The sequence below is a fragment of the Mesoplodon mirus genome (assembly GCF_964341445.2).
Source record: "Mesoplodon mirus genome assembly, chromosome: 15".
Taxonomy (NCBI): domain Eukaryota; kingdom Metazoa; phylum Chordata; class Mammalia; order Artiodactyla; family Ziphiidae; genus Mesoplodon; species Mesoplodon mirus.
Window position 1 is genome coordinate 66,344,222 of NC_138991.1, and position 21,720 is coordinate 66,365,941.

The 21,720-nt window shown below is 43.8% G+C and overlaps 1 protein-coding gene across 2 annotated transcripts in view; it reads left to right on the forward strand.

Moving 5' to 3' along the window:
• PCSK2 (proprotein convertase subtilisin/kexin type 2) overlaps nucleotides 1-21,720 on the forward strand; it is a gene marked incomplete at both ends in the record, with an annotated part of 223,952 nt that overhangs the window by 160,530 nt on the left and 41,702 nt on the right. For both annotated transcript variants that reach the window (XM_082645679.1, XM_082645680.1), the window contains one exon: nucleotides 10,002-10,078. In XM_082645679.1, coding sequence (XP_082501805.1) covers nucleotides 10,002-10,078 — 77 coding nt within the window. The remainder of the gene's footprint in view (nucleotides 1-10,001; nucleotides 10,079-21,720) is intronic.

A 21,720-nucleotide genomic window follows, 5' to 3' on the forward strand; every position in this document is an offset into this window, starting at 1 on the left:
AACAGTCTACAGACTGTCAAGGATTGAATTCACAATGTTGAAATGACAACTGACAGGGCTGAAATTTGAAGACAGAAAGTTTTTCCCATTACTCTTACAAACCCCCCAAATAGACACTCAATTCTCGAGCCACTGTTAAGGGTGGATCTGCTGGTAACTAGCGGAGTCAACGCCATAAGCACCACCATCTCTCTATTCCAGTGTTTCCCAGTCATCCACCAGCCCTAACACACTTTCACGATTTTTGCTATCGGTGCTATTACTTACCTAGCATGTTTCCTTAAATTGATGGATGTATTTTAAAGGGAAACTATAAATCACTGTTTCAAATAGAAAAACAACCAATATCCCTCAACATATATAGAAGTACCTGTCAAAATGAATACAATGAAAGCAACTCAAGCTGGATGTTGCTGCCTGCCAACATTTGCCCCTGCCAGATAAGAAGATGGATTAGCAAGGAATAGGGAGGAATTAAAGACACGGGCGCACTTAATGGAGGCTGGTCGTTGGCATGATAAGAAGGATCGGAGGGGTGCTTTGCAAGGAGCCACAGTCAAGTTCTGCAATGCCAGGTATTGAACGCACCACGTGCAAGCACCTCAGGGAACACCATTCCCAGCCAATGAAGTTCAAGCTGTACCCAGAAACCCAAGGGTCACCAACTAGTGCAGATGGGGCTCTGGAACAAAAAAGGAACTATTTCCTAGATCTCAGTTCCTGGGGAATCCAGTCATCCATGTGATTTGTCTGTAAACGGGGTGATGTTTGTTTTCCTACTTCTAAGAGGAACAGCATCATCAACAGAGAAAATCAGAACCCTGCTGTCAAAAACAGGGGAATTAGCTTTCTCTTTGGAGGCATATTTGTTGGTTTAAGCCTTGGATAGAAAAGTCACTAAATAAAACCATGCTGTTATCAAATGAATGGATCAGACAAAGTAAGAGATGAGCTTCCCGGCCCTTCAGTGAGCTGTGTCCCCGGGGTCGGGAGGTAAATTCTTATCTCAGTTCATATGCTTGGATTTGGACAGAATGACCCACTGACATTTCAGGGAATAAACCCACTGAATTATTCTTTTTTATTTGCTGGTTGCTTTTCTTTTAAACAACACATGCAGAATGTGACATTGTGATTCTAATGCAGAGGCAAGACTGAGGAGTTAGGGGAGAGGCCTCCGGGACCAGACTGCCTGGTCTAAGTCCCTGCTGTGCCCCCTTTTGATCTGTGTGACCTCAGGGGAAATAGTTAACCTCTCTGTGCCTCACTCAGTCTCCTTGCTCCTAGAATGAGAGTGACAATAAGAGTGCTACCACATAAGGACATCGCAGGGAGGAGCAAACACAGACGAAGCATCTAAAAGAGCCCCTTGCACAGAATAAGCCCTCAATATGTATTAGCTGTTGTTAATTTTATGCCAGAAAAATACACAAAACAAAAGGCAATGCAATGAAATCTGTCTTCCTTCCGCCCCAGGCCCTGGGCCTCTCCCTAGACACAAAGCAGTATAAAAAGGCTCTTGTGTGCGTTCCCAGAAATACTTTATGCATTTGCCATCAAGTGTACCCTTCTCTTCTATGCTAATGGGGGCTCACCATGCACTCTGTTCTACACGTTGTCATTTTGACTTAATATTTCTCGGGAAGGAGTACATTGCAGGCCATGTACCTTGTTCTTTGCTGGGACTGCAGTTTTGCATTGTGTGGCTGCACCATCATTGATTTACGTCATCCCCCATGTGGGACACAAGCCGTTTCTGGTCTTTCACTTTTACAGTCATGCTGCCGTGAACACATTTAAACACAAATCTTTCATATACGTACAAGTACACCTTTAGGAGAGATTCTTACAGGTGGGATCGCTTGGTCGAAGAGTCTGTGCATCTTTTATTCTGATAGATATTTCCAAATTTCTCTTTGAAGAGATTACACCAATGTGCACACCACCTACCTATGTACACAAGTATGTCTTTCTTCTCATACTCAGGATAATATTTTAAATTCCTGAAGCAAAATGCATAGGATAACCAAGGAAAAGCAATTATATTGAAGCAGTTATCAAAAGATTAAAAATACACTTTTGCGAAACAGTAGTATGTATCCCTCTTTAAATGCACTAAATAACACAATCTAGTGCCAGGTAGGAGTGGGTAGAAAAGATATCTCAGCAAATCTGTAATAGTTTTAACGTGGTCTGAAAGTACGTATTGGTGACAAGCTCTCAGGCACTGCTAGTAACGTTGTGGCCTGTAGTCCACATCCCTAATGGAAGGAAACGCTAAATTTGAGTTGTCAACTGGTGAAAAAAAAAGATGTAAATTTTTTCCAAACAAGTGTTGGGCCCTGTCTCAGAGTCAGCGCTTAATCACATGAGTGGCAGCTTCTCCTCCATGCATCAGTTCAGCCCCAGGAATTCATGCTTTTAGGGCAGCTATTAAAATTCATGAGTGGGAACTGGCCTCAATCTAGCCTAAGACAGGCTTCGTTGGCCTTCCAAAGCAGTAAGACGGGCTAAGAAGACGCGAGCAGGCAGAAATAGCTCTAAAGCCATCCAGAGGGGCTGCCTTGACCGTGGCTTAGAGATAGTAAGTGCCCCCACTTCTGCCTTCAATGTATCTGCTCTCCTAACCACACAGGATTTTGGAGAATATTAAACAAAATAAGAGAACGTAACCTGCTTTGAAAAACTTAAAGGCACTCTGTTAACTTAGGGCACTGTGGTAACCATTAGGGATTTATATTATTGTTATTATTACCTCCTGTTATGTTTAGTTCTTAGAACCTCCCTCAGATCAGCTGATAAGAGTGACATTAGGGCCAAAGGATGGAGCTGCTCAGCTTTGGAAACTAAAAAGCACAGCGGTCCAGGATGTGGCTTAGGCTTGGTGGTACCTGCCCGGCCTGGCGATTACGCTCCTCTTACCCGGAGAGTAATCCAGTGACTAACAAAGTTGCTGGAATGTCTAGGAGCAAGAAAGAGGGGATGATAAGGGGTGTCAAATCCACAGAGAACACTCCATCCCTGGAAAAACACATGACCCTGGAAATCTTAGGAGTATAGAAGAGAGATTTCAAACAATTTGCTGACTATGCATCTGTGTGTGTGTGTGTGTGTGTGTGTGTGTGTGTGTGTGTGTCTGTGTGCTGGAGAAATGCTAAATTTCATTAAGTTTTACAGCCAGACTTAAGATAGACATAAATCCCTTTAATGCTGGTTTTAGTCAAAAAATGAGCTGACCATTATCATTAAACCAGTGCATGTGGGAGAATTATTTGAGGAAAATCAAAGTAGGCACAGTCGGGAAATTTCCGCCGTGACCATATTAAATGCAAGTAGGTGCAAAGCAAAATTCTTTCGGCTCTAGTGGACTGGGCCCTTTTGCTGCTCAGTTTCCATACAGAGGAGCTTTGTTCTGGGGCAATATGGTTGCAGTCTGAGAGTCTATCTGGGGAAGCTCATTCCTGCTTCACTAGTCCGTGAGCACAGTGCAATTTCAGCTAATACCATTACACAGCTCCTAGCTGGGTTATTTGATTAAATGCCTTTAGGAAAAGTAGCAAGTTGGAATAAAGGGACATATGCAATGTACTTTCTTGTTCTGAGTGCCTATAGCCGTGGAATTACATTGACAACGTGTCCTATGCCATGCTGTATCCTTCGTCACAAACTCTTATTGCCTGAGATATTATGTGAGTCTGGTATTACCTGACATCTCACAGAGGCCACATTGTCTCCCTGGTTCAATTTCTCTGCGGTCTGAGCTTGTACACGACTGTAACTAGGAGACGCATTTCTTGCCGTGGCTCATAGACAATGCTAGTACTTAAGTGCATTCTTGTGAAATTGAAAAAAGCACCCCTTTCCGGTGGGTGAATTGCAAAACAGCACCTTCTTCGGGCAAAGAGATTGGAAAATGTGCCCCCTTCTGTGCAGACAAATGAGAAAAGGGTGGTTCCTCCTGGCAGGCGGACCGATTAGTGTTTCAAGCCCCTCCCCAGGGCACAGGCTTGCGAGCCCAGTGCAGTCCCTCATTGCTCCCCTTGGGCGTGACTGTTTCTGAAGGCATGACCTGCACAGCTGTGCAAGGCAGCCCTGATTAAAGATGCCACTTGCCTCCTAGAGGGGTGGGATAGGGAGGATTGGAGGGAGACGCAAGAGGGAGGAGATATGAGGATTTATGTATACATATAGCTGATTCACTTTGTTATAGAGCAGAAATGAACACACCGTTGTAAAGCAATTATACTCCAATAAAGATGTTAAAAAAGGGGCTTCCCTGGTGACGCAGTGGTTGAGAGTCCGCCTGCCGATGCAGGGGACACGGGTTCGTGCCCCCGTCCGGGAAGATCCCATATGCCGTGGAGTGGCTGGGCCCGTGAGCTATGGCCGCTGAGCCTGCACGTCCGGAGCCTGTGCTCCGCAAGGGAGAGGCCACAACAGTGCAAGGCCCGCATACCACACACACACAAAAAAAGATGTTAAAAAAAAAATGCCACTTGCCTAATTTTATAGTCAGGCACAGAGTTTGCTCCTTAGTGCTCTAAAAAATTCAATCACACCAACGGACCTTTATATTAAATACATTGGTCTGTTATGAGAGTCTGGCATTGTCAGAATGTCGAAGCAACATCAGTTTTAAAAATGAAAGATGGGTGAGCCCTTGTGTAGCAGACACCACATGTGCCCATATCACCTGGGCACATGCTGTTTACTGCAAACACCCGCCAAGGGTGATGTTCTGACCGTGGGCACGGACAGGATAATTGTAGATGGAAAGACAGATGAACTAGAGGGTCGGTGCCCCTAGGACTAGCCTTCAACCCACGATGGGCAGAGGGGCGGTGGGGACAATGGTGGGGCTTCCCCGCCATCCCAGCGGGATGCCCTCATGGCCTCCACAAGCGCCCCAGTGGGCTGAGCCCCCATTTCTGACCACAGGAACACCCGATAACCTACTTTTGATTGGTGTGAGGCCCAGGACAGGTAAACTTGAAACTCTTAACAACATAGTGAGGTTAGTTTGTATCAGATTCCTTTTCGGCAGCTACAGCTCACCTAGAGAGAAGGGGCCATGGGACAGGTATGTCTCAGGGCAAAGGAGCCTCCTAGGAAGGCAGGACTGGGTGAGATGCTGTAGCGCAAGCCTCAGGCTATCAGCAGGCATCCTGGGCGCCCAAAGGCCTAGGATGCCAGTCAAGCATTGATGAACACTTTCTATAAAATATAGTAAATATTTTAAGATTGGTAGGCTTCTGCCACAACTACTTAAGTCTGCTGTTATATTGTGAAAGCAGCACTAGGCAACCCATAAACAAATGGACATGACTATGTTCCAATAAAACCTTATTTACAAAAACAAGTGGTGGGCCAGATTTGGCCTTTAGGTCATATTTTGTGACTCTTGCCGTAGGTGATCAAAGAAAGTAGAGGACACAAAAGCAGAAGAAAGAGGTGAGACATCATCCACAGTGTGCTTGCTGGCCCACATCCCTTCCTTCCTTTTATCCTCACAGCAACCAAGCAGTTACTGTTTTATCATCTGCATTTTAAAGATGAGGAAAACCTCAGTTTCCAGAAAATAAGAATATTGCCAAGACCAAATAGCCTGGGTTCAAAACCAGATCTGTCTGATTTAATGCCTCTCTTCCTTCCCCTACTTCAAGCTGACACCTGCAGATACATCTGTCTTGTGCTACCCGGCAAGGAAAGTCCACTTGTCCCAGAGGCAGTAAATTCCAGATTTGGGGGTTAAGGGTGGCAGTGCTAGAGTTGAGTTCAGTCTCAAGGGGCTCAAAAACTCCTCTGAAAATGTTAAAGCAACAAACATGATTGCCACTGGGTCCACAGCCAGCTTCCAAGGTGAGACCAGCCATAGCATCAGACAGGTGCCATTTGTCAGCCTGTGCCTTTGATGGCAGCACCTCAGATATAACGGAGTCAGAAGATTTCATGAAAATAAGTAAGTCCCTTGTCCTTACTTAGCCTAGTGTGCGGGCAGGCCACCTGATGGGAAAGTGTGCGGCGCAAAAAATAGCCAAAACCGTAATTATTAAACTTCTTTGCTGAGAGTTAATCTAGCCTTGCTTTCTGAGTATGCATTCAAGTGTTCAGACAGTAAGCCTTAGAAATACTAATTGCTAGAGGGATGTTTTTTCCCTGCACTCAACTCTTAAAGAGAAAATGAGCCATTATCAGAAGTTCTTCTAGAAATAGCTTCCAGGGATGCCCTGAGGTCAGTTTGGATTCAGCCCAATCTTCCTACTTTCTCTACAACGGTACAATGATAATTCAAGTTCTTAATGGTGACTCTGAATCATCTTGATACTGAATCATCAGTGATTAAATTATATTCACTAAACAGCTAGTATTTTCTAAAAGAAAATAGACTAATGCATTTTAGGACGAAGTTACAGAATTCAAACCAAAACAAACCTCTGGCTGAGCCTAGGATACCAGAGCATTAAATCTACAGAGACTCCACTTCCTCCCAAATGTCTATGTTAATGGATAGTTTAGAAAATTCCAGTATAATCCAAGACCAGTTTAATTTATTCCTGTACACAAACAGTTTTATGGACGACGACATTGTAATTCAGATCAATAAATGACTCGTTGGTTTGGGCTATAAAAGTATAAACAGAACCCTTGCAAAGAATTGCTCATTCTTCTTTCTTGCTATAAACCATTTGATTTTTTGCCAGAAAATATACAGCCAAAGAACACCTGTTTGCCTTCCTTAATACTCAGCCTCAGTCTAGACTATTACACAAGGAATTAGCATTAGTCATCAAATTAATTGTAAAGACAACAAATTAGAGTTCCTAAGTCCTCATCCGACTCAACATTGAGGTGAATTTGACTGCAGACAATACATGGTCTTTCTTCTTGCTGTAAAAGTGGTCTCAGAGCCCCGTGGATTCTCAGGAACAAATTCTGCTCTCTGAACTCTCCAGTTGCTCCCTCTGCCCCCACCCACCTCGCGGCAAGCCATTTTCTCCAGAACCAGAAATCAGAGCCAAAGACCTCGGCCCAGACCGCAGGTGATAGTTGTGGACAAGAAAGGTGAGCCAGGGCGGAAAGCTGGTGAAATAGGTCAATTGCTTAGGCAGCAAACACAAAGGTGCAGAAAATTCTGATTTTATTTTTCTCTAGTGGAATTTAATTTCTATCCAACAACCTACTGGCACTGATGGTAGAAATTTGACCTTGGCCGACACGGGTTTTGCTCCCACCCTCCTGCCTCCACCCTCAAGCTTCAAAGGACTAGCACAGCATCAAGAAGAGGGGGCGGGCTCCCGGAGCTCATGTCTCATCATCTGTCCACCGTGGAAACTACTGCTGCATCCCCACCCCAATGGCCTCGGTCATCACTTCACGCAGGTCCTGCCTGAACCCTGGATCCTCACTGTGGTGACCCTTGGACTTCCTAGGGCACCTGGTTCTCTCTGTCGTGTTCTCACTAATCTCAGCCTCCCACACAATATTCTGCTGCTTCCTGTTCTGCAGTGAGCATCACAGGAACACGGAATGGGACGTCCCTGAGTCCCTCAGCTAAGACACCTAACGGAGCTACTTCTGGTCCTCAGCTCCACGCCCCTGTCCTGGGATGAGTCCCAGTCCTCTCTGAGGTTGGACATCCCAACACACCCCCTTTCCACTCCAAGAACACAGCTCAGAAGAGAGAGGTAGCACTCAGGGCTCCCTCTGAGGGCCCTACAAGCGCTACTCAATAAATTTTCTATTCAGTTCACCTTAGACTGGGCCATTTTAATTTCTTCTACAGAGAAACAAACCAGGCCTAGCAAATAGTCTTCCAGATCTATCACTTAACTTTCAACCTCAGCTTTGAAACCCTAAAGAAAAACTATTAACTTGTGTTCCTTTTAATATTCCAACCCCACCAGCTCTACCTAAGCATGCTCTTGTCCCAAAAATTCAGGGAAGATTGGGGTACTTGAACATTCTTAGGGAAGACGAATAAGTTACTTTCAAAATAGTATCCCTCAAAAGAATTGAGATCCAGATAGCTCAAGAAACATCAAGAAAAAAAATATGCCAAATCTGAGAGGGTCTCCAAAGACTGGGATTATAGCCCAGATAGAGAATTAAACTTTTAAAGGTGAATGAAGGTAGTTTGGGATCTAAGTGGAGGAGGAGCAGACCTGGGTATTTGCCAATGATTATGGCCAGTGGAGACAGGAACACATCCTCTCTAAAGACTAGGATTTGAAGGAAGACCTAGATTCTAGAACACAGGATAGCCATGTTCAATGCCCAAGATAAGTGACTGGTCCAAATTTTGAATAGAAAGGTCGGGGAGGGAAAAATGAGGAATTGTTTTTCAATGGGTATGAAGTTTCTGTTATGCAAATGAATAAGTTCGAGACCTCTACCATGTAGCAGTCAACAATACGGTATTATACACTGTAAAATATGTTCAGAGGATAGATCTCATGTTAAATGTTCATACCAAAAAAAAAAAAAGAAGAAGAAGAAGAACACACAGACACAAAAGAACACAAGGAAATTTTGAAGGTGGTGGGTATGTTTAGTACCTTGGTTGTGGTGATGGCATCATGAGTGTACACATATCAAGATGTAGACGTTAAATGTGTGGAATTTTTTGTATAAGGATTATACCTCAATAAAGCTAAAAACTTTTCAGTCAAGAAAATTTTAAACAAATTTCAAGGTGACTTCTGCCCCAAGCACATTAAAAAAAATAAATTAGTATTACAATTCTGGTCATTCCAGCTACTGACGGCCCTTTGCCATCCAACAAATGGAAACACAAACTCATGGAACTAGTCAATTTGCTCTTAAAACCATTATGCCACTAATACATTAAGTTTACAAACTAAAGTGTTTTGACTCATAAAAGAGCACAATTCTCTAAAATGTCTCAGGTCCCATGGAATGGAGAAATTTCCCAGCTGGAATATGTATCTAACCCAGTGTTTCCCAGCCCAGTGTATACTGCGGACCACAAAACCATCCGGGGTCTTGGTTGCACACCTCAAAAACAAAGGAGGGAGGATGGGATGAGGAGAGAGGAGCTTCACGGAGCTCAGCATCCCTGGGCAACTGACAGGCAGAGAGGAAGGAAGGGATTAGCCATCAGATGGTGGGGGACCATCTCCCATCATGGACCAAAATAAAAGGCTGACCAACTGAAGACCTAAATGGACAAAATTAAAGCATGAAATCAATTTAAGTGAATAGGTAATTGATTTCTGTGGGGAAAGGCTCTCAATGGGAAAATTGGAGGTATTGGACTGAATAGAATTTAAACTTCTCATTGTATCTTGAAGCGTTAAGAAGACTCCTGTTTGCAATTATCTATTTTTTGTGGGATTGATGTCTGTCCTCCCAACCAGGCTGTAATTTACATGTGGGCAGGGATGTCACCATTGTATTCCCATACTTGGGAAAGTCCCTGGCATATATTAGACTCAGTGATATTTGTTGAGTGAATAAATGAGGTTGATATCATGGCCAATGTTCGGGGCTTGGATTTAACACCCATAAATGTAAAGGAAACAAGCCTCTGTCAGCCTGAAGCAGGGAGCTGGAGTGAGCTCTGCATAAAGTAAGAAAACTCTAGAGGCTGCCTCACTTGTGACATGAGAACTAGATCCTTCTGGCCAACAGAGCAAGGAAGCTTAACGAGAGTCCTGGCTTCCGGGGGAGCCCCACTGACCCACAAGTGTCACTCAGCTTAAAATGGAGACAGTCCTGGGTAGCACAGGACGCAAATTTGCTAACCCTTTGAGGTCCTGGAATAGGATGGGATGAGGGAGCCTGGAAAAGAGGATAACGGGAGGATAGAACCCTCCACAGATGCACGTCTGCTCTGTCACCTCTTCAAGGGCTGGTCCAGAGAGAACGTTAACACAGCCCTCCACGGAGGGACCGTCCACATAAGACGGTTGGATCTCTCGGATCCTCTCGTGCCCGTGCCTCTGGCTTTATGACCTAATGACACACCTTGTGTTTTGCAGAACGCCGAAGCAAGCTACGACTTCAGCAGCAACGACCCCTATCCTTACCCTCGATACACAGATGACTGGTTTAACAGGTAAATGGGGCCTCCTGAGGTGTCTGGGACATCACGTGTGGGGTTTTATTTTGCTCTGTTGTGTTTTTAAGGCTTAAATATCACCAGCAAAATGCTCTCAATGCCTTGCTAAATTATATGGTGATTGTTTTTCCTTCTTTGTGCTACATTCTCTAAATTCTTGATTTTTTTTAACATGGCAACACTCCTCTAGAATTATCTCTTGACTATTTTGTTCTGTTGAACTAGGAATTATTTGCCACCTTATTAAAGATAAAAGGAAAATAGGAATAATAAGAAATCCTTTCTCAACCCACCACAAGGTGATTGTAAACACATAGGTTTTACTTGATCTGTTGAAACTATTGCAGAGAGCTCTTTTGCCCCAGGGGTCTGTGTCTATACGTTTTTGAAAAGTGTTTTTGCTGTAGCCTTATAACAGCTCATGTAGTCCCTTTTGACAAAACAGTAAGCATAATTGGCAGAGGTTTGAGGTATTTTTTTAACTGAGGTATAATTAGTTTCAGCTGTACCACATAATGATTCCATATTTGTATATACCGCAAAAAGATCACCACTGTAAGTCTAGTTAATATCTGACACCACACATAGTCACATAAAAAAACTTTTTTCCTTGTGATGAGGACTTCTAAGATCAACTCTCTTAGCAACTTTCAAATATACAGTACAGTATTGTTAACTCTAGGTTTGACATACTTCTTGGCATCCTATTATGCAACACTACCCAATGAATGGTTCATCCAAAAGTGTGGTTTTTCTTTGGCCTGTTTTGCTACAAAACATGTAAATGCAGTCTCTTTCTTCTCCAAGTAAAATTCTTGCCTAAGTTGTTGATCACATGTAAGAAATATCAAGAAATGAAGGCACGTGTCTTGTTCAATCAAAATTGACTCAGTTCTAAACTTAGTGCTTCCCCATTACGGATGTGTTTGAGTGAAGCTGATGGGAATGTATGAACTTCAATTAATGATATAAAAATATATTGTGTGTACAGCACTTTACTCGTTGCTTCTACTTCTCGTGACAAACTCAAGGTAGATGAAACAAATGCTGTCATCCTCAGTTTAGTGACAAGGAAACAGGCTCAGAAAAGTTGCCTGACTTCCCTGGACAAACAACCAGTAAATACCAAAGCCGACACTTGAACCCAAGCTCCATAAGTGTTTCTAAATCCAAATTGTCCCCTTCTTTTATAAGCATCATCTTTATTATAAAAGACAGAAGGCAGGATGACCAGCGAGTGGCCAGGGATGGGTCTCCACTGGACCAGGTAGCTTAGACTCTCTTCCTACAGTTAGCAAGTTGACCAGAGTCTGTGTGGGGCACAGACAGTGCACACGGGGCTTGGTAATTACAGAAAATGCAGAAAAGAATAAAGGGGAAAACACAATTCGAATTTGAAACAGTTTTTAAAGATCATTGCTAATATCCAAGAGCACAGTTCGCTCTCTATCAACGTCATCTGCAGCTTTAAAATCATCATGCAGGGCCTCCCTGGTGGCGCAGTGGTTGAGAGTCCGCCTGCCGATGCAGGGGATACGGGTTCGTGCCCCGGTCTGGGAGGATCCCATATGCCGCGGAGCGGCTGGGCCCGTGAGCCATGGCCGCTGAGCCTGCGCGTCCGGAGCCTGCGCGTCCGGAGCCTGTGCTCCGCAACGGGAGAGGCCACAGCAGTGAGAGGCCCGCATACCGCAAAAAGAAAAAAAAAAAAAAAAAAAAAATCATCATGCAGGGTTTGGAAGTGTGCGTTTAGGGGGTGAGGGTGTATAAAAAAGGCCAGAGAACTTTTGACTTGAAGTGTCTCTTACCTAGATCCTTGCATATCCTTAGCTAATAAACCATTTTCAGACACAGGGATGTGAAGTCATCAAATAGAAGTCACTAAGCCAGGGGCGAGACATAATTATTAACAGCAGCCTGGAACCTTGTGCTGAGAAGGACAAGGAGGGTAGCCGTGGCTTCAGCACCATCGGTCACCAGCTGTCCACACGCTATCAAAAAGGGCAATAGCAACACGCGTGCCAGCTACTAGCTTTCTCTCTGCAGCTAGTAGGCACTAAATTCATCTTCAGTGGATGGACCCAGGCACAAAAATATAACCAACAGAATGGTTCCCCCCATCCCATTTTCTGAACCCAAACACAACCTCCCACAAGTGAGTCTTCCTGTGAGATGAGCTGTAAGAATATTCTTTAAACAAAAACAAAAGCAAAAACAGAGATGTCCTCTACCTTAAATAATTTCATTTGCAAACTTGTTCTTGAAAGTTCAATTTTAAACTGGCTAAAATCCTCTAGGACTAATGAGCGCTTAGGGCAATAAAATTCTTTTTTTTAAAATTTATTTAACTTATTTATTTTTGGCTGCATTGGGTCTTCATTGCTGCACATGGGCTTTCTCTAGTTGTGGTGAGCAGGGAATACTCTTCATTGCGGTGCATGGGCTTCTCATTGCAGTGGCTTCTCTTGTTGTGGAGCACGGGCTCTAGGTGCAAGGGCTCAGTAGTTGTGGCACGAGGGCTTCGTTGCTCCGCGGCTTGTGGGATCTTCCTGCACCAGGGCCCAAACCCGTGTTCCCTGCATTGGCAGGCAGATTCTTAACCACTGTGCCACCAGGAAAGCCCAGGACACTAAAATTCTTCATTGCCAGAGGTGGAATCCCCAAGTGTCCGACTGCCTGAGACACAGTCATCGTGAGTCAGGCAAGTATGGTCCTTGCCTCTTAAGGAACCAATGACTCAAGACACAGTGGCCACTTTGGCCTATAAATGGGGTTTTTCACAATTATCAAGTCATTTTCAAAGATCCTCATCCATCATGGCTTGGTATTACAAAGACTGGACCATACCACGGTTCAAATCACGGCCTCTCGAAACAAAACTACTGTTGTAAGTGATTATGAGAGGAAGGCGGGTCAAAGTTCAGGCCACAGCCCTGGGAGGATCTGTCCCAGGCCCGAAAAGTCATGTCTGTCCTGGAGGTGGTCCCTGCTTGGCACAAAGAGAATTTGAAGATAGCACCCTTCCCTTGAGTGTAAGATAAGTTTACTAAAACTTCCCTCTTGGATGAATATTATGCCTAGTATTTCTTTCAGTATAACTAGGGGCTTGTAGAAGAAGGAAAGAGAATAAAGGGGGGTTTAAAGGAAATATAATTGGCCATGAGTTAATAACTGTTAAAGCTGGATGATGGTTACATGAGATTTCACTCTACTTTTATCTATTCTGGTATTTTCTATAACAAAAAGTAAATTTTAAAAGCATAGAATGTAAAAAGATATAAACAGAACTGGGCCTTTAGCTTGGTACTCATGAAACGATTCATCTTGGTGGTTAAGCTTCTGAGGAACTTGCAATGTCCCATGAGGAGGTGACAACAGCCCGAATCACTGCAGTGCCAAGTGTGGCCAGGGCTGAAATCATACAGGGAAAGCGGACGCCTATTAATTACTATGTTTAAGTCACTGTTTTAGTGCTTTGCACGTATTAATTCTCAATCTAACCCTCTGAAATAGGTGTGAACGTTATTATCCCTATTTTGGAAACCGAAGCACAGAAAGATTAAGTAACGTGTGCAAAGTCACACAGCTAACAAGTGGTGGAGACAGGATTTGACACCAGTGAGGGGCCATTACAAGCACTGCCTCATAATAAAAGTGCTTTGGAGAGAGAGCGTGGAGAAATGCAAAGTTATCTCTGGCTGGGGAAACTGGGACAGGTTTCCTTGAAGATGTGGCATTTGGTCCGGGATTTGAATGAAGGTACCAGGTAGAGTTGGGACGGGAGGGGAGTGTATTCTGGGGTGAGGGTACAATTTAGGCAAAGAAGCAGAGGCAGGAGGTACAGACGTGTTCAGGAGGTGTCCTGGATAACTGGTCCTGGAGTGAGAGACTGGTGCAGAAGGCAGCAATCTGAGAAGGCTTCATGGAGGAGGTGAGCATGAAAGGTCTGGACAGGTTGCTAGGAGAAAACCCTTGGCTGGAGCAGGGTTTACTGCCCAGGCAGCCTGAGCCTCCGGCCTGCCAGTTTCTTCAGGTGTTCTCTTCTGGGCTTGGGCACCAGTCCCAAGATCCCCATCTTTGCTCAGCAGACTCGGGGCTCTTGGATAAGCTGGTTTCGGCACCGAAACTCCAATGACGGGCTGCCCGATGCTGCCCGGCAGTGGGCTTGCTGTTGCTACTGAAGCCACACTACCTGCCACACAGGCCAGTTAGAACGCAGAGGCAATCCCTGCCCAGAAAAGGCCATGCTCTCCATCACTGGCTTCTCACTGCTGTGGAAAGTAGAAAATAAAACGCTCTACCAAGCGGCATGGACATATATACACTACCAAACGTGAGGTAGATAGCTAGTGGGAAGCAGCCGCATAGCACAGGGAGATCAGCTCGGTACTTTGTGACCGCCTGGAGGGGTGGGATAGGGAGGGTGGGAGGGAGACGCAAAAGGGAGGGGAAATGGAAACATATGTATATGTATAACTGATTAAATTTGTTATAAAGCAAATAAATTTAAAAAAAAACAAAAAACAAAAAAAAAAACGCTCTACCAGGGGCGCTCCCAAGAGCAATCAAGGAGAATGTTCCCCTTGGTTGGGAAACTGAGTTTAATAGCCGCGTGTCTCCCCTGGGCTTTCCTCACACTTTAAACCATCATATCTCCTCTCTGTGCTTATAGGTTAACTTGTTTTCCTTCAAGTGTACATTTCTTTAAGAACATACTTAAAACTCCAAGCCAAGGACTCCTTATGAAGGCAAACTTCATACATATGCAGAACAGCTTTTAGGCGACCTGTATATTAGAATTCCTTGCCCTGTGCTTCATTTGATTTTGTAGGATTTTTCCTTTTTTGGCAGAGCAAGTGTATTTATTCTACTGTGAACCATTTGATAATTGTACGTGGTATCTGTGCTCCAGGTATGTATTTGAAACGCAGTTGAGAAATTTGGAAAAGGAGTGTAATTTCCTCCTAGCTTGCAATCAGAGAAATACAGACGATCAAGCAAGATAATGACAGCCACAGTAGCGGCAATAACCCAAACTGCAGAAAGGTAGAAAATAATACATATTTAATGAGCATCAATAATATGCAACACAGCTATAACTGATTTGCTATGAGGTATCAGGATCTAGTATCACATGTTTTTCCTGGCATTCAATAAATATTGATTGGCTGGTTGATGGATGGGTGGCAGACTTTCTCAGCCATGCCAAGATGTTGAGTGCCCTTGACATCTGTCCATTTCAGAGCTTGCCTGCTTCTCGCAAGGTTTGCAACACACACTTTGTCAATAATCTTGCAGCCTTGCTGGGTTTTAGGTCAATGTTTGGTGATGCACTGCAGATCTGTATTCCATTGCTGTGCTGCTGTCCATAAAACTCTCTCTTGCATAGCATTTCTTTGACAGGCACACACCACTGAAATGTCATCCCCACCATCGGCAATATTTACGGAGCATCACTGGGTGCAGCATGCTCTATCTATTACGCCTTAAAGAGTAAGAGATTCTGGATTAGATGCAATTCCTGGTCACAAAAAGTTTACTATAAATTCAGGAAGAGAGAAGACATTTATTATTCAAGCAACCAAAATGGATAAATGGATGCCAAGGATCGTCTGTCTCTTTGTGAGCACGTTTGATTGGTAGCATTAGTTAAAACTTCAAATAAGAAAGATTTTCAGTGATTAACTTTTTAAAATTAAAAGTCATATTTCATTCTGAAGAACCCAATAAACAGGCCTAAAAAGAACAGGGGGGAAAAATTGTTCTCTCTGGTTGGCTATTAGCACAGTGATGGAGACCAGTACTTTACCCTGGGGACATGTAATGGCTTAGAAATAGACAAACATCTTTCCCTTCTGTCTTTACAGACTAATTCTGAAATTGCCTCCTGAATAACAAAATCCAAACTGCCTTCAAAGACCTAATCTAAGTTTTTCTTTCACGTGAGCGTTGAGACTACCTCATAAGCCGATATCAGCTCAAAGGCTGCTCTTTGCAATCAACCCCCTCTCTCTAGCCAATCCAGAGTACAGTGAAATCCAACAGAGTTTAATTTTGTGAGCTCTTCTGAGCCACTGGAGAAATACCACAAAGTTGTGAGTTTTTTAAAAAATTTCTAGTCCGCTACCTGGATGACACAAGTTTTCATTATTTAAATTTTCCCCTTCAGCTAAAAGAAATAGACGAACACACAGATTTGGGGTTGTGGAGATAATCATATAGATTGCAAAAGAAATATCTGTATGTTGGTATAATAATTTCTACTTTGGAAACTAATGTTTGCCATATGGGGGGATTTTATGGTCCTCAGGTGGCAATTATTCTTTTCTTAAGAGACAAAAATACAGTAGATTATAATGGACAAAGGTAGTGGTATATTGATCGCTTGGTATGGAATAAGTGATCCCTGAATCAGTTTCCCCTATCTGTAAAATGGAACTAAAGCTCCACCTTGGAGGTTTACATGAGGAACTAGAGGGAAAGAACATGGACAATGGCTCTGGGGATTTTTATGAGCCGGGCCTGGAAGCAGCATACATCCTGTCACCCACATAACATCAGCTGAGATTCAGTCACTTGGCCACATGCACGTGCGGGGGAGGCTGGGAAACGGAGCCTAACTGGATCCCAGGAAGAAAAGAAAATGAGCTTGGTTACCAGTTAGTATGTTCTGTCACCAACAAAAATCACGTGGCAAAGACAGACCAAAACCTAAGCCAATGACCCTAACCAGTGAGTGAGCCAAAGAACCAGTGAAAGTTGGTTAAACCACTAAGTTACTTTTTGAATTAGTCAGGACTCTGCAGAGAAAAAGAATGAATCAGATATGTATATAAAAAGAAAGAGATTTGTTATAAGGAATTGGCTCATGCAATTTTGGGGTCTGGCAAGTCCAAAATCTGCAGGGTGGGCTGGCAGGCTGGAGACCCAGGAGAGACGAGCTGGAGTCCAAAGGCAGTGCTGGAGGATTTTCTCTTACGCATAGAAGGCTGGTCTTTTTGTTCTATTCAGACCTTCAATGGATTGGATGAGGCCCACCCACACTATGGAGGACAATCTGCTTTACTCAGAGTCCACCAATTTAAATGTTAACCTCATCCAAAAAACACCTTCACAGGAACACCCAAAATAATGCTTAATCAAATATCTGAGCACACCATGTCCCAGCCAAATTGACACATAAATTTAACCATCACACTTTTTTTTTTTTTTTTTTTGCAGTACGCGGGCCTCTCACTGTTGTGGCCTCTCCCGTTGTGGAGCACAGGCTCCGGATGCACAGGCTCAGCAGCCATGGCTCACGGGCCCAGCCGCTCCAGGGCATGTGGGATCTTCCTGGACCGGGGCACGAACCCGTGTCCCCTGCATCGGCAGGTGGACTCTCAACCACTGTGCCACCAGGGAAGCCCCCTCACACTTTTTATCTGCACATTTCTGAGCATCAGGAATACATGATATATTTTTTTAAGATTTTATTTTTTAATTTGTTATCTATTTTATACATATTAGTGTATATATGTCAATCCCAATCTCTCAATTCATCCCACCACCACCACCACCCACCCCTCTGCCACTTTCCCCCCTTGGTGTCCATACATTTGTTCTCTACATCTGTGTCTCTATTTCTGCTTTGCAAACCAGTTCATCTGTACCATTTTTCTAGATTCCACATATATGCATTAATATACTATATTTGTTTTTCCTTTTCTGACTTACTTCACTCTGTATGGTAGTCTCTAGGTCCATCCACATCTCTGCAAATGACCCAATTTCGTTCCTTTTTATGGCTGAGTAATATTCCATTGTGAATATGTACCACATCTTCTTCATCCATTTGTCTTCATCCATTTGGCATTTAGGTTGCTTCCATGACCTGGCTATTGTAAATAGTGCTGCCATGAACATTGGGGTCCATGTGTCTTTTTGAATTATGGTTTTCTCTGGGTATATGCCCAGTAGTTAAGATTGCTGGGTCATATGGTAATTCTATTTTTAGTTTTTTAAGGAACCTCCATACTGTTCTCCATAGTGGCTGCATTAATTTACATTCCCACCAACAGTGTAGGAGGGTTCCCTTTTCTCCACACCCTCTCCAGCATTTGTTGTTTGTAGATTTTCTGATTATGCCCATTCTAACCAGTGTGAGGTGTTATTTCATTGTACTTTTGATTTGCCTTTCTCTAATAATTAATGGTACTGAGCAGATTTTCATGTGCCTCTTGGCCATCTATGTCTTCTTTGGAGAAATGTCTATTTAGGCCTTCTCCCCATTTTTTGATTGGGTTGTCTGTTTTTTTAATATTGAGCTGCATGAGCTGTTTATATATTTTAGAGATTAACCCTTTGGCTGTAAATTCCTTTGCAAATATTTTCTCCCCTTCTGAGGGTTGTCTTTTCATCTTGTTTATAAAGGTCATGCTTAAGAACAGGGGGTCGGAAGCAGCAAACCTGTATCTGAATTCTGGTTTTGCCTCTGAACTGAGAAGTGACTTAGTATCTTGATGCTCAACTCCCTCTTCTTTAAAATGGGGATAATGAGAGTTGTGAGAATTAAATAAAACAAAGCCTGCAGCACTCTCGGCATGGTGCCCACCCACGGTGGGTGTCAGTAAATGAGAGGTGCTGTATGCATGCTGCCCCGTCCATCTCTCCCTGAACGGAGTCACATAGAAATGCATGCTTTGGCTGGAAAGGACAAGAAGGGTGGCCAGTCACTCTAGTGAAAGGTCAGCAATGTGGAAGAAGGGGCACTGTCTCTCTGGAGATGTGCCCCCTCCCCGGGTCGGAGCAGGTCCTCAGGGTTTTCTTGGACATCTCAGCAGCCACCACGGCTGTAGGGGAAGCCCCAGTGCAGCCATCATCAGGGTCCAGGCTTAAACCCCACCCTGCACAGGTTAACCTGGGATTGTCCCTCTAGCCTTCCTTGTCCAGCGTATCAGTTATCTATTGCCAAGTAATGCCACATAACAAATCATCCCAAAAGTAGTAGCTTAAAGCAATAAGCACTGATATCGCTCACAAGTCTGTAGGTCAGCTGGACAGTTCTGTTGATCTGGCTCGTCCCTGCATCCAGGGTTGGTTGGCAGGGAGGCTGGGGGCTAGCTGGCTTAGGATGGCCTCTCTCACATGTCTGGGGGACAGCTGGCTGTCAGCTTGGGTGACAGGCATGAGGGGTTACAGTCTCTCACCATCCAGTGGGCCAGCCTGGGCTTGTCCACATGGCACCAGGGCAGTTTCAGGAGAAAGAGCAGCTGTGGTCCTCTTGAGGGCCAGGCCCATCACTTCCACCACATTCTTTTGTCCAAAGCAAGTCACGAGGCCAGCCAGACTCAAGGTAGGGGAAATGTGCTTCCCCTCTTCATGAAGGAACAAGAAAATCACACTGCCAAGGGCACAGGACCAGGGGAACAGTAGATTGAGGCCGTTCTGGCAACATGATACCCCTGACTCCTGTTACTTGCCCCCCGATGACTTTTGTCAGAAGGAGACCATTAATTAGTTAAAGCACAAAATTACGGGCTTGGTTCTATAGAGCCAGAGAGTACTCACTAACCCTAGTCAGTGGTTCAGGTCTTCCAGGGGCCAGACGATGGGTCCATACAAGTGTTGGATCTTCATCAAAAATCAGTCTTCTACAAAGTGAAAGAGCGGCATGTTCATATATACACTACCAAACGTAAGGTAGATAGCTAGTGGGAAGCAGCCGCATAGCACAGGGAGATCAGCTCGGTGCTTTGTGACCGCCTGGAGGGGTGGGATAGGGAGGGTGGGAGGGAGACGCAAAAGGGAGGGGATATGGGAACATATGTATATGTATAACTGATTAAATTTGTTATAAAGCAAAAAAATAAATTAAAAAAAAAATCAGTCTTCTTGCCCTTCCTGTGGAGCTCTGTTCAGTAATCTATTTTTTAAGTTACTTTTGTTCTGAATATGTTGAAGATGTTTGAAAAGATTATAACTTACTCAGATTTTGTTAGATAACATCTTTTTTTCCAAATCCCACTCTTTTATGAGCTAATCAGACTTCTCACCTGGACTGTTTTATTCAATCAGCCAATCAATAAACATTTACTGAATTTCAAAAAAAAAAAAAAAGGAGGCCAATCAAGCCACCGAGATTTGTCCCTCCTCCCCACACTCACAGCTATTTCCACTTCTGACAGACTCATGTTCTACTCTAGAGACAAAGGGGAGCTACTGAATGTTCTTGAGAGAGCAAAGGGACCAAATGAATATGGACTTGGGACAGGATTCTCCTGATATTCAGGGGAGCAAACTCGTTCTCTGAGACGATCAGGAAAACAGGACTGAAGGGAAGGCACTCAAGGCTGTGGCGACAGAGCTGCAGAGGCCCAGGGGTGCGAAGACGCCTGGTGTCACCAAGAATGACAGGGAGCCACTACCCGCTTATAATTAGTGTCGCCTAATTTAGCCATGAAATGTTTTTTCCCATATGTTCCTCTGGAGGGACCACGACAGTCATCTCCCCACTTAAAGGCCAAAATTAAGGATTTGGAAGCATTCAGTGTCTTTAATCTGCTCAAGGAAGTTCGCACGATTTTGTCCTCCAGGCTTCTGTGAGCAGAGAAGGTCTATCACACGGTGGGAGGGTGATGGGTGGTCCAGTAGCTGACCCTGGGTCTCAGAGGAGCAAGGCTCCCCTCCACCAGCATAATGTGTGCTTCACAGATGTCGGTCAAAGCATCGACTGTTCCAGGCAAGGCCTCGGAAAGGAGAGCCTGGCAGGGCTGATGATTACATAATAAGGAAATTAGTGCTCACTCGAATTAGATGTGGCACTGCTTTTTAAACTTTATTCAAATATTTATTTGGGGCTTCCCTGGTGGCGCAGTGGTTGAGAGTCCGCCTGCCGATGCAGGGGACACAGGTTCGTGCCCGGGTCCGGGAAGATCCCACATGCTGCGGAGCGGCTGGGCCCATGAGCCATGGCTGCTGAGCCTGCACGTCCGGAGCCTGTGCTCCGCAATGGGAGAGGCACAACAGTGAGAGGCCCGCGTACCACAAAAAAAAAAAAAAAAAAAAAATCAAATATTTATTTGTTCAGCATGAACCAAACAGCAAGGGAGCCAGCCAAATTTAATCAGTATCTGCACAAGTTCCATTTTTAAATAGATATGTGTGTATATATAAAGTATATGCATGTCCTCTTAACATGGTGTGTATTTTATATATTTAAATATCTAATATGTGGATTATATATAATGTATAAGTATATATATATATAAGTATATATATATGAATATATATAAGTATATATATATATGAATATAGAAGTATATAATTACACACACATAAGTAGATATAAGTACAACTATATACTTAAATATATACATTTAAAGTCTACATACTAATCAATATAAAATGTGTATGTATATATTTCACTTCATATAGATATATGTGTGTATACTTCCATGCTGTTTTTCAGAATTTTATTTACCATTTTCTTCAGCACTGAGAATAAGATGGGGGCCATGAAAGCCACGTCCGTGGTAGTTTCTCCCATCAAGTTAAACCATAACTAAGTCCCTTCTCAAAAATCTCAAATGACATCTACCAAAAACTTACAGGCAAGAAGACAGGGGTTTACTCAGTCAGCACGTGGGGTCTTCACAGAGCTT